Source organism: Rhineura floridana, chromosome 21, assembly GCF_030035675.1.
Source record: "Rhineura floridana isolate rRhiFlo1 chromosome 21, rRhiFlo1.hap2, whole genome shotgun sequence".
In the NCBI taxonomy this organism is placed as follows: Eukaryota; Metazoa; Chordata; class Lepidosauria; order Squamata; family Rhineuridae; genus Rhineura; species Rhineura floridana.
This window is the reverse complement of record NC_084500.1, coordinates 17,341,000-17,353,794: the sequence shown is the minus strand read 5'-3', so window position 1 is coordinate 17,353,794 and position 12,795 is coordinate 17,341,000. Positions and strand designations below refer to the sequence as shown.

Below are 12,795 nucleotides of genomic sequence, written 5' to 3'. Positions count from 1 at the left end.
GGCTGGCGGCAGGCATGTTTTCCTGAAAGGCACTTTGTGTTCATTTCTTCCTGCCGCTGGAGGGAGGTGGGATATTGGGCAAGTTCTAGGGTTCATTCTGAGTTCAGCCAAGGGTGACACCACGAAGGCCTGGCCAGCACCTTTGTTGCAACAGGACCCTGCGCCTGATGAGTCAGTGAGGCGGAAGGTTCCCCCAGGGGGTAGAAAGCTTGCAGATTCCTGCTCTAGGGAGAATTCTTGGGCTCTAGTACAGCCGCCCCAACCTGCTGCCCTCCTGATGTTGTTGGACTACAACTCTCATCCAACCCTGACCATTGCCCATGCTGTCTGTGGGGACTGATGGGCGTTGGAATCCCAACAGCATTTGGAGGGCACATGGTGGGGGGAGGCTGCCCCAGTTAAATGGACATTGTGCAGAGCTAGAGTCAGATCGCTGTTCAGCCATGAATGAGAATTCAGCATTCAATGGTCCTGCTTGCGGGCTTCCCCCGGGCACCTGGTTGGCCACTGTGAGAACAGGATGCTGGACTAGGTGGGCCACTGGCCTGATCCAGCAGGCTCTTCTTGTGTTCTTATGTTTAATGAGAACTCAGTCTCTGCTCAGCTGTGGATTTTGCTGAATGGCCTTCGCCCTACCCCACCCCCAGATAAAATCCTTGGTTTCTCCATCTCTAAAATGGGGACTCGAAGGACGTGTATTGCAGGTTTCTCAGGAGGTTAGCTAGGAAAGGGACTGTGAGTGCACAGTGGCAATAACAGTGACGAATAACTCCCTGGAATGGGAACGTGGGTTGGTTTTGATTTGCATGACAGCAGCGTTGATCGCTGGCTGGATTTCCCCCCCCCCCATTTTTTTAAAAATTTGTAGTTATAACAGAAACGACTAGAAACAGTAATGACCAAAACACAACAAAACTCCATTGCCAGCTGCCCTTGATTTTAAAAATATTCCACCGATCCTGTTTTAAACAGATAAATATAATTAGTCCACCTAGGTGTCTAAATGAAATTGACTCTTTTTTTTTTTTTAATAATTTTTATTCAAATTTTTCAAAAGACAAACAAAACAAAGTCAAAAAACATAACAATACAACAACAAAAAAATAAAATAAAATAGTTGACTTCCGATTTGTCGCAGATCAGCTATAAGTATATAATATACATCAAACCTGTTCCTTAATGTATACATACAGGATCACTTTTCTCCATAGGCTGTCTTAGTTAATCGTCAAATCCCAGTATCATCATTTTATTTTGATCTTTCAACAAAAAGTCTAAGAGAGGCTTCCATTCCTTAAGAAATGTATCTGTCGATTTTTCCCTAAGTAAACATGTCAATTTATCCATTTCTACTAAGTCCATTAATTTCAATAGCCATTCTTCCGTTGTTGGTGTTGATTCCATTTTCCACTTTTGTGCATATAATAATCTTGCTGCCGTAATCATATATAATATTATTCTTCCATATTTCTTTTCTATTTGTTTATCCATAAAACCCAATAAAAAAAATTCTGGTTTTGACTGAATATTTATCTTTAGAATTTTTTGCATCTTCCTACCTATCTGTGCCCAAAATGATTTTGCCTTTTTACACAGCCACCACATATGATAAAATGATCCTTCTTGTTGTTTACATTTCCAACAAACATTAGAAACATTACTATACATTTTTGACAACTTTTCTGGAGTCATGTACCAACGGTACATCATTTTATAGAAATTTTCTTTAAGATTATAGCATAGTGTAAATCTCAAGCCTTTTTTCCACATATTTTCCCATTGATCCATTTGTATGTTATAACCAAAATTTTTTGCCCACTTTACCATACACTCTTTTACTTGTTCTTCCTCCATATCCGTTTTCAGTAAGAGTTTATACATTTTCGCAATTATATTTTCATCATTTGTACACAATCCTATTTCAAAATCAGATTTACTTATTTCAAACCCATACATTTTCTTGTCCATTTTATATCTTTCTAACAATTGTAAATAGGCAAACCATTGAAAACTATATCCTTCCTTTATCAGTTGTTCTCTCTCTTTCATTATATATTCTCCATGTACATTTTCTAATAGTTCTTGATAAGTTAACCATTTCTCTTTTCCAGCCATTTCTCTTCTGTAAAACGCTTCTTGACTTGAGACACATAATGGTATTTTCGAATAAAACCTTGGTTTATATCTATTCCATATTTTCAACAGAGGACGTCTTATAAAATGATTGTTAAAGTCTACATTTACTTTTACTTTGTCATACCATAGATATCCATGCCATCCCCACTTCAAATTATGGCCCTCCAAATCCAATAGTCTTTTATTCCTCAATAAGATCCATTCCTTTATCCAGACTAGACAGCAGGCAGCAAAATAAACTCTCAGATTTGGTAATCCCAGTCCTCCTCTTTCTTTGGCATCTTGTAGTAGTTTAAATTTAACTCCTCGTTTTTTTCCTTGCCATACAAATTTAGAGATATCTTTTTACCATTGTTTAAAAGGTAAATCAGAGGATATTACAGGTATTGTTTGAAACAAAAACATCATTCTCGGTAATACATTCATTTTTATCACAGATATTCTACCCATTAATGACAATTGTAGTTTATCCCATCTTAGCAAATCTTTCTTAATCTCTGTCCATAATTTTTCATAATGATTATGAAACAACTTTGAATTTTTATTTGTCATAATGATACCTAAATATTTCAACTTTTTCTCTATTGTAAAATCTGTCTTGTCCATTAACTCTTTCTGTTCCCTTAAAGTTAAATTTTTCACCAACATCTTTGTTTTTTGATTGTTGATCTTAAATCCTGCTAACGGTCCAAATTCTTTTAATTTGTTCATCAATACATTAATTCCTTCCAAAGGGTTTTCTAGTACAATTATCAAATCATCAGCAAATGCTCTCAATTTATATTCTTCTTTTTTTATCTTTAATCCCGAAATCCTTTTATCTTGCCTTATATCTCTAAGCAGCACTTCTAAGACCAGAATAAATAAAAGGGGAGATAATGGACATCCCTGTCTTGTACCCTTTTGTATTTCACATGAATCCGTTAAATCTCCGTTAACAATTATCTGAGCCTTCTGAGATGTATAAATCGATCTAATCCATTTTATAAAATTGTCTCCAAAATCCATTTGCTCCAAAACCTGAAACATAAATTTCCAATTCAAATTATCAAATGCTTTTTCAGCATCTAAAAAAATCGAAGCTGCTTGTTTATCATTTCGTTGTTCTAAATATTCCAACACATTCAAGACATTCCTGACGTTGTCACGTAATTGTCTTTTAGGTAAAAACCCTGATTGATCTTCCTGGATAAATTGTTGTAATATTATTTTCAATCTTTCTGCCAAGATCATTGTAAAAATTTTATAGTCATTATTCAATAGAGATATTGGCCGATAATTTTTTGTTTTAGTTAAATCTTGCTCCTCTTTAGGTATTAATGTTATATTAGCATTTTTCCAACTATCCGGTATCTTTCCCTCTTGCAGAATAAAATTCATTGTAGACTGTAAAGGTAGCAAGAGTTCTTCCTCCAAACATTTATAATACATTGCAGATAACCCATCTGGTCCTGGCGCCTTTCCTAATTTAATTTTGTTTATAGCTTCAGATATCTCTCTTGACGTAATAGGGCCATTAATAGCTTGTCTCTGAAAGTCTGTAATTTTAGGCAAATTCTGTTTAGATATATACTCTTCTATTTTTTCAGATGGAATTTCCTGACACTTGTACAATGTTGAATAATATTGATGAAAAATCTTTTTGACTTTTACATTATCTGTCAGTGTCTCATCTCCTTCTTGTATCTTTAAAATAATATTTTTTGACGTTCTTTTCTTAATTTATATGCTAACCATTTCCCTGGTTTATTTGCAAATTCAAAAGTCCTTTGTTTAGCAAAATTTAGTTTCCTTTCAATTTCTCTAACTGTCAGGATTGATACTTGCTTCTGTAACATTTTAATTTGATTTACAATAGAAACTTTAGTTGGATTCTTTTTCAATTCTTCCTCTTTTTGTTTTATTTCTTCCAAAATTAATTGCATTTTCTGTTGTTTCTTTTTTTTAATTCAGAGTTACATTTAATAAAATATCCCCTCATAAATGCCTTACTTGTATCCCAAACGATATTTTCATTTGTTCCTTTATGTAAATTATGTTCAAAAAACTCTTTTAATTTCTTCTTACATTCTTGTACTACTTTGTCATTCTGTAATAAAGATTCATTTAGTCTCCATCTAAATCCAAGATTGATTTTTTTTAAAGTTAATATCACAGGATTGTGGTCCGAAAAAGTTTTTGGTAATATATCCATTTTAAAAATATCCTTCGCTAGAATTTTAGACATCCAAATCATATCAATCCTCGAAAGTGTTTTATGTCTTTCTGAAAAATAAGTAAATTCCTTTGCGTTATCATTTATATATCTCCAGGTATCCACCAATTCTAAATGTTCCATCAGTTCAAAGCAAATCTTCGGTAATTTACCCTGTGTCTCTTTAATATTTTTTTCAGAAAGTCTATCAATTTTTGGTGAGATTACCCCATTCCAATCACCCATGACGCACCAATGATCATATGAAAACTCTGACAATTTTTCCATAAGTCCTGTGTAAAACCTTGTTTTATCTTCATTGGGGGCATAAATACCCACTATCAAAATGTTTGTACCCTGTAAAGTAATTTCAACCCCCACAAATCTACCACTATCATCCAGTAATACCAATTTAGGAAGCAATTGTGGGTTAATGTAAAGAACAACTCCATTTTTTTTTTTTGGTCCAGCCGAAATAAATTCTTCACCCAAATTTTTACAAATCAAATATTTGGAATCTTTCTTCTTAATATGAGTTTCTTGTAAACAAATTATATCCAATTTTAATTTTTTCAAATAATGAAACACTTTCTTTCTCTTCTGCGCCGTGTTGGCTCCATTTATATTCCAAGTTAGATATTTGTAGTCCATCTTTAAGTGTGTATTTTAAAATGTGCCTGATGCTCCTTTTAATCCATCATCTTCCTTCCCCTCCTCTGCATGTTCTTGTTGACTTTGTTTCCCAGGAATTATATCCATATCTTTGAGTTTATCTTCTTCCATGTCTTTTGAAGCTTTTCTCAAGAAGTCCCTTGCTTTTTGAACAGTATTCAATCTATATTTCTGTTGTCTGAATGTAAAGATCACTCCTTCTGGAACATCCCATCTAAATTGAATTTTGCGTTGCTTAAGTTTTTCTGTAAAGAAAGCATATTCTTTTCTCTTACGTAAAAGTCTAATAGGAATTTCTTTCATCACCAGTATTTCCTTACCATCAATTTTAAAGGTATTTTTAAAGTGTTGTTGTAACACCATATCTCTGGTCGTCTTGTTTATAAAGTGAACAAGCACATCTCTTGGAATTTTTTTCATTGTTGCATATCTGGAATTAATTCTATAAACTTTGTCTATTTCAAATTTCATCCGATCTTCATTCAAATCCAGAAATTTTACTAAAGCATTAACAATTTTATCTCTGATGTCTTCACCTGTTTCCTCAGGGATTGCATGGAATCTCAAACAATGTTCTTTATTTCTTAATTCAGTCACAGCCATATAGTCCAAGTTTTTTTCTAATTCCAGATTTAATATGTCTGTTCTATTCTCCAAGATTTGTACCTTTTCTTTAGTATTTTTTGCATCCTCCTTTATTTGCCCAATTGTCCCTTTAATCTCATCCACTTGTGTTTTAATATAGTCTTTTATATCTATCAATTCAGTTTTCATTTCCTGTTTTATATCATTAATCCCTTCCATTATTTTTTGAAACATATCTGGGGGTATAGCCCCTTCCTGTGGGTCAATTGAACCTCTTCGCTCCTGGGCCTTAGTTGCTTTTTTAGTTGTCATTCTCGAAAGAAGCCTTGAATTTCTGATATTAACCACTGTTCCAAAACCTAGAGGCAGTCTATTTCTTTTTTTTTTCCTCCACCAACAAAAGAGTTAATATTCCAGGCCTGTTATTATAGTCCGGCCAGCACAGCACAGTTCTTATCTACGTCCAGGAATGCAAAACAATTCTGGTTCACAACACCAAGCGATTAGTAACATATACGAACAGCAGATTCGTCCAAAAAGAAATAGTCCAAGGAGAAAAATAGTCCAAAATATATTTCCATATAGTAATAATTACCTCTCATCCGTTTTTAAACTTTAAAACTCCAAATTCAGGCCAGCTTTTTGTCGTAAAAAAAATATGTAAGTTGTTTACATTTTCTTTCTTCCTTAATTATATTTAAAAGAGAAAAAGTATGACTCACCCAGATTTCTCAGTTGCTGATTCGTAAACAAATCCCTTTTATTGTAGTAATTTAAGCCAAATGATAAGATTTAGACAGAAGTAGGCTCGCTGGTTAAGGACTTTTTTTAAGAAGAAAAAAAAACGCTTCGCTTTTTTCCAGTACAGCTTGCTGGAAGTCCTGACTCCATCTTCAGCCGATCGGCATGCCTTCTTATCTCAGGGATTTCCTGATCAATTCCAGCAGCCGACAGCTCAACGAAGCCCTGTGGAAAATCTGATCGGTTCTCCTATGCCTTGGAGAACATTTAAGCCAGTCAAAGTTTCCTCTTGGCTGGCTTTTAAACTGAAAAAAGCTTCCTCTGAGGCAGAGATCTCTCAGAGACAGTCACCAGCTGAGCACTCACTTCCGGGAAGTCTAAATGAAATTGACTCTTAAAAGCCACACGGAAAGGGCATTGAGATCTTCAAGCCACTGGGTGATAGATGGTGGGCGTTTGCCCTTCCGGCCTGGCAATATCAGTCACTTGGCCACCACAAGGCCTTGCAGAACCCACTTTTGCTGCCCATCTGCTAGTCCCCACACCAGAGGAATATAGTTCAGGAAATTAATCAGTAACAGGAGGAGGCTTGAGCCCCATAAACAAGTGATGTATCACAAGACAGCATGTTCTTACGCCAGGGTAGCAAAGCTGCTTATCCCTGGTTGCTTGGACTGTCCCTCCTGAATTGCAGAACACAGTGTTCTGACCCGGGATGTCAAAGCTTCTTGATCTGCAGTGCTAACCCTGTTCCTCCGCTGACTTAAAATGGCTCTGGGGGGGGGGAACTGTAGTCGACAACGTGCCCTTCAGTATTAGCTGCTGTTTGCTTTGAGCTTCAAATAGAGGACACTTAAAAGGGCAAACAAAGCTCTCTTAATCATCCTCGCTGACTTGAACGATAGTTAGGGGTGGCTGACCTGTGTTGGCCCCAGGGCAGCAATCACCCTTGCTTTGCCATAAGGCCTTGCACGAGTCTTGTTTGTATTCTTTTTTGAGGGGAGGGGATGCCAGTGGTGGGTGTGGCTACCCCACACTCTCTAGGCACACAGCTCTCCCACAGATCAGGGGAGGACACGGGCTGTTGCCCACTCTGCATTCTTCAAATGATCAATTTTATGACTGAAGAAGGGGCAATTTTGCATCCCCATGAGGGGACACTGGGCTCTACCAACTCCAGGGCTGACTTTACGTGCGTTTTTTTGCTATGGCTGCCAAAAATTGGTGGGATCTTGGGGATGCTCAGAGAAATTTGGCTGTGGGGGGGAGGGCAAGATCAAGCCCTCACTTTGGGGGTTTGCTGCCCCTGTAAAGGGTGGTTTTTTGCAGGAGTGGGGTGGCTGTTAATATCAGTCTGAAGTGGCATATAAGTATACATAACATGTTTTGCAAACCCTTTGTGCTGTGCTTTCGGCGTGCCCGACAACCAGCTTGTTTGTTGGGCATTTGGGAAACAATGCGCGTGGCTTTTGACAGGTGTCAGTCACCTCGCATCATCGTGCTGTCAGACGATTGACAGGTGGGTGCTCCCACCCACCTCTCAAAGTTGGCCCACGCAGGGTGGGAATGGGAGAGATCAAACATCTGGCCCACCCGGCCAGAAAGGTTCCCCACCCAACACGCCAGCAGCTTCTTTGGGTTTGCATTACCAGATTGGCTTTGTTAGGCTGAGGGGGAGTTCTATGGTAACTTAAAAAGCATATTGAGGGGGGCAGGAGCAAGGATTGCGAAAGCTCTTTTGCATCTGGGCACAGTGCCGTTGAGGACAGTCACACCTAGGCAGAAAAGATGCCGCCTGGTCTCTTCCGTATCTCTCGTTGAAATCTTTCCCCATTCCCTTCTGTCTGGCCTGTAAACAGTGTGTTCCACTGAATGCCAACAGCACTTCAGTGAGCTAAAGCCAAGGGTGTGTCTGTGAGGAAATGGGCTCTTAAACACCCATCTTCGATTCCTCCGGTTAGCTTCATGTTTAAAGTGATTGACTGTGTTCTAGCAAAGCATACCCTTTTGATCTTCAATTAGCCCTTTTCAGGGCCTGGTGGGGGGGAGGCTGTTGAGTGTGTGTGTTTGTGAGGACAGCACTCCCTCGCCATGCGGCTGCATCTCTGGATGACTTGGAGAATAGCACATTCTGTGGTCAACTTTTTCTCTCTTGCAGAAGCCTTCTTCGGCCACCCTTTCCTCGATCAGGTTTCGACGGTCAAAAAATGTAAGTGGTAATTCCTTCTGCCTTGGTTCCCCCACCCCAAATACTTGGGAATAATCAACAAATGCTTTTTAAACAAGTGGGAGCCTTCCTTCCCCTCCTCCCCCTTGCATCATGCTGTGTTCCTCTGCAGGGTCCCCCCTCACGGACTTTCTACCCTGAGTTTTGAGAAACTTGACCCTTTCAGTGGCAGTGTGGGGTCCTGGCCTGCTGGCTTCCTTTCTCAGGCTTTGAATGTCGCTGAAGGCCTTTGCCTGCAACGCAGCCCTTGTCATGTCCTGGGAGGCTTTGTGCAAGGGGGAATCTAGGAGTCGCGCTCTCTCTCTGAAGGCTCCTTTAATGGTTTTCTTTTTTCCGATCCTCCCTTCCTTACATTGTTGCTCCCTCAGCGTGTCCTGTGCCCGTGCCGACGTACACCGGCTCCGGCTCCGGCAGCTCCTGTGGTAGCTCTCCCTCCTGCCGGTTTGCTTCTCCCCCAGTAAGTTTTGTCCTGATTTGGGGGAAGTAAGATTCTCTGGACTTGGGGCGGGTGCGTGAGTGGGCAGGGACGGCAGTTTGCACCAAAGCCTCTTTGCACTAGGTCAGGGCTGGTGAATCTGTGGTCCTCCATATGTTGTTGGACTATGGTGATATTTAAGGCACATTCCTTCCCCCCCAAAAAAGAGAATCCTGGGAACTGTAGTTTAAGGGTGCTAGGAATTGTAGCTGTGTCAGGGGTAAGCTACAGTTCTGAGGGTTCTCTGTTTGGGGGAGCCATGTGACTACAACTCCCATCATCCCTGACCGTTGGGCTATGCTAGCCGAGGCTGATGGGAGTTGGAGTCCAAGAACTGTGGAGGGCCACAGGTTAGCTGCAGATGCCGGAGTTTCCGGGTCTCCCAACACCTCCTCACTCATCGCAGCAACAAGCCGATTGCATGCCAGCGCTCCATCCAGGAGCTTTCTCCTCCTCCCAAAATTCTTCAAGCCCTGTTTTGAAAATGGAAATGGGCTGCCTTCAAGTCGATTCCAACTTATGGCTACCCCACGAATAAGGTTTTCATGGTAAGCGGTATCCAGAGGGGGTTTACCATTGCCTTCCTCTGAGGCTGAGAGGCAGTGACTGGCCCAAAGTCACCCAGTGAGCGTCGTGGCTGTGTGGGGATTCGAACCCTGGTCTCCCAGGTTGTAGTCCAACACTCTAACCACTAGGCCACACTGGCTGCTCTACAGATCTCCAAAGGGGGAGGAGCTTAGCGGTGGAGCACCTGCTTTGCATGCAGAAGAACTAAAGAGGATCAGGTAGCTGTTGATGGAGAAGACACGCTGTCTGCCTGAGACACCTGCTGGAGTGCTGCTGCCAGTCAGAGCAAGACAGTACTGGGCTGGGTGAATAAAGAGAATAAAGGGGTTTTGCGGCGAGCCGTTGTCTCCCCCGCCCTCTCTTCCAAGTTCCCTTCATTGTTTCCAGATCTGTCAGTGTTCCTGTGGATTTTTTTATTTGCAGCTATGAAATTTGGCAGCCAGTTTGGAAATCAGCATGAGAATTTCTGCTGTCTTCAATTATGTCATTAAAAAGGACCCCTTGGTTTTTGTTTTATTTTTTTTGAAATGAAGCAATAAGCTAGCAAATAGGTGGCCAGTACGTGTTGAACCTTCAGGTCAGGTTTGGGGAACCTGTGACCCTCTAGATATCTCTACAGATATATTTTAGGGCCCACCCTGTTGTGTGAATTTAGGTTGTTTTTTATTTCTTTTTAATGGTGTGTTTTAAAATGGTTGTAATCTGCCCTGGGACTTTTGAGTGAATTATTCATTTATTTATTTATTTATTTATTTATGAGATTTGTTAGACGCCCATCTGGCAGAGGTTAATCTGCCACTCTGGGCGACTTACAACCAAACACAAGTACATTCCATATAGACATAATCAAAATCCTAAAAATTAGAGATTAAAAATTAAAAGCTTTAACTATAAATTTCTACAAAACATTGTCTATGATTGGATATTAGTAATGGTGAGAAATGTCTGAAAGAGAAAGGGAAATAGAACAAAATCACATCACCATCTTTTCACAAATCAGTTACAAACACAGAATACAAAAGGATAATAAATTAAAGGGTATAAACTGTAATGCGGGTAACCAATGTTAGTAATAATAATAGATGTTGTCTGACTTGGTATTCCCAGCAGCCATCACGGCCAGTGGCCAGGGATGATAAGAGTTGTTGTCTGACAACATCAGGAGGGCCACAGGTTCCTCATCCCTGCATTAGGTCTGCAGAAAAAAGGAGAAACTCAAAAATGAGGTCTTTTAGAGAAGTCTGAAAACATTGGGGGGTTTTCCTTTGAAACACAAGGCTCTTTTTCAGGTAGATTCTAGTGCTCCCTGTTTTCTCAATCTCTGCTTTTGCTTTAAAAGCCCCCCCCCCCAAAAAAAACACATTTCTATCCTTATATGATGCAGTGGAGCCTGTTGCCATCCAGAATCAGCAACTGGATGGGGCAGGAAAAAGGTGCTACATGGGGGACTAGATAGGCCCAGAATCACCCTCAGGCTACCTCCTGAAGGATAAAGATGCCCATGCAGCCGGCTAGAGGAACAGGCACCGTTTCCCAGCTGTAAAAGACACGCACACGCACCACCGGGCAAAGTTTGTTGCCCTTACTGGGATACAGCTTGTGAACATGTGAATCAGTAGCTGGCTGGCCTTGAAGACTGATGCGAGGAGAGCTGAATGGAGTTACCAAGAGTGACGTAATGGTTAGAGCAGCCTTTCCCAACCAGTGTGCCTCCAGATGTTGTTGGACCACAACTCCCATCAGCCTCAGACAGCATTGCCAACGGTCAGGAAAGATGGGAATTGTGGTCCAACAACATCTGGAGGCACACTGGTTGGGAAAGGCTGGGTTAGAGTGTTGGACTCTGAACCTGGGAGACCTGGGTTTGAATCCCCACTCCGCCATGAAGCTTCCACTGGGTGACCTTGGGCCAGTCACTGCCTCCTAACCTACCTCAGAGGGTTGTTGTGAGGATGAAATGGAGAGGGAGGAGAACCACGGACGCCACTTTGAGCTGCTTGGAGGAAAGGTGACATAGGAATATAATAAATAACAATAATAATGACCAGCTCCTCCCAGGTTTGTAGCCCTTTTGTGATGCAACTTGTAAACATGTGAGGCAGTCATAGCTGGTGAATCTTCTCGACTCACAACAGGGGGGCTGAGCAGAGTTACCCTTGGTGGGGTGGGTGGCTTAGGGCTGGCAGACTCAACTAGGCCAAGTAAGCCCCCCCCTGAAAAAAAAACACCCAGGCCTTTCCAACAGGAAACTGAGGCACTGTGGGTTGCTTTGGGGGGGGGGTGCGTCTATGTGGGGTTTTTTACATTTCCCTTTCTGTCACTGAGTGCAGCGGTTCTCTAAATGTTACACACCCTCCTCACACAGTTAATTTTTAATGTTCAGTCTGAGCTGTGGTTTCACTTGAGGGGGCTTCCTCCATGACTCCTCTCTTCTGCTACCGTGACTATGACTGCACTTGCTTTCCCCTGGAGCCCGGAAGTTCTCCTGCCCAGGGCGAGCGAGTTGCCTCCTTGCACAACAGTGAGCAGATACGTCAAGAGTATGTTTCTCTGTGGGATCTTTCCTTCCAAGATTGTGTGTTCTAGTTTGATAGATTTTGCAGCGTTGGGGAAAATTCTGTACGAAACGGAGAACGGTGGCCTTTTCTGTACTGGGCCAACGTCTGGGTGAGATCAAGGGAAATTAATTCTAGAATAGGGTTGGGGAGCCCTTTTCAGGCCTGAGGGCCACCCAGTGGTGGGCGGGGCCAGAATCCTCAGTAGGCGGAGCAACAAACGTAAATGGTTACCTTTGTACTCTTGGCTGGCTTCTGCATGTACTCAACACATCCCTCTCTGTCCTCCATCTAGAGAAGCCAGAGGCCTGATCAGGGTTGAAGGACACGTTTTCAGCTAGGCAAAAACATTCAAGGGAGGATGCGGATCACGCCCAGTGAGGGGTGTGTGGCCTGGGGATAGTGTGGCCTGAGGCTCCCCACCCCTCTTTTAGAAGATTACATTCCGCCTTTTGATTGAATGATCCCCAGGGATGGCTACTATTAAATTCCAAAGCCCTGAACAATTTAGGTCCAGGGGGCTGTAGGGACTGCCTGAACCCTTACACATCCCAGTTCGATCGCTGAGATCACCTGCAGGAGCGTCATTGGTCATCCCCCAAGCAGACAAGGCTCATCGGAAAGTCACAAGAAACAAAGCTTT

At 41.5% G+C, this 12,795-nt stretch overlaps 1 protein-coding gene across 2 annotated transcripts in view; it reads left to right on the top strand.

Moving 5' to 3' along the window:
* The window catches only part of ULK2 (unc-51 like autophagy activating kinase 2), a 71,631-nt gene that overhangs the window by 37,483 nt on the left and 21,353 nt on the right, over positions 1-12,795 (top strand). For both annotated transcript variants that reach the window (XM_061604679.1, XM_061604678.1), the window contains exons 11-12: positions 8,487-8,537; positions 8,924-9,012. In XM_061604679.1, coding sequence (XP_061460663.1) covers positions 8,487-8,537; positions 8,924-9,012 — 140 coding nt within the window. The remainder of the gene's footprint in view (positions 1-8,486; positions 8,538-8,923; positions 9,013-12,795) is intronic.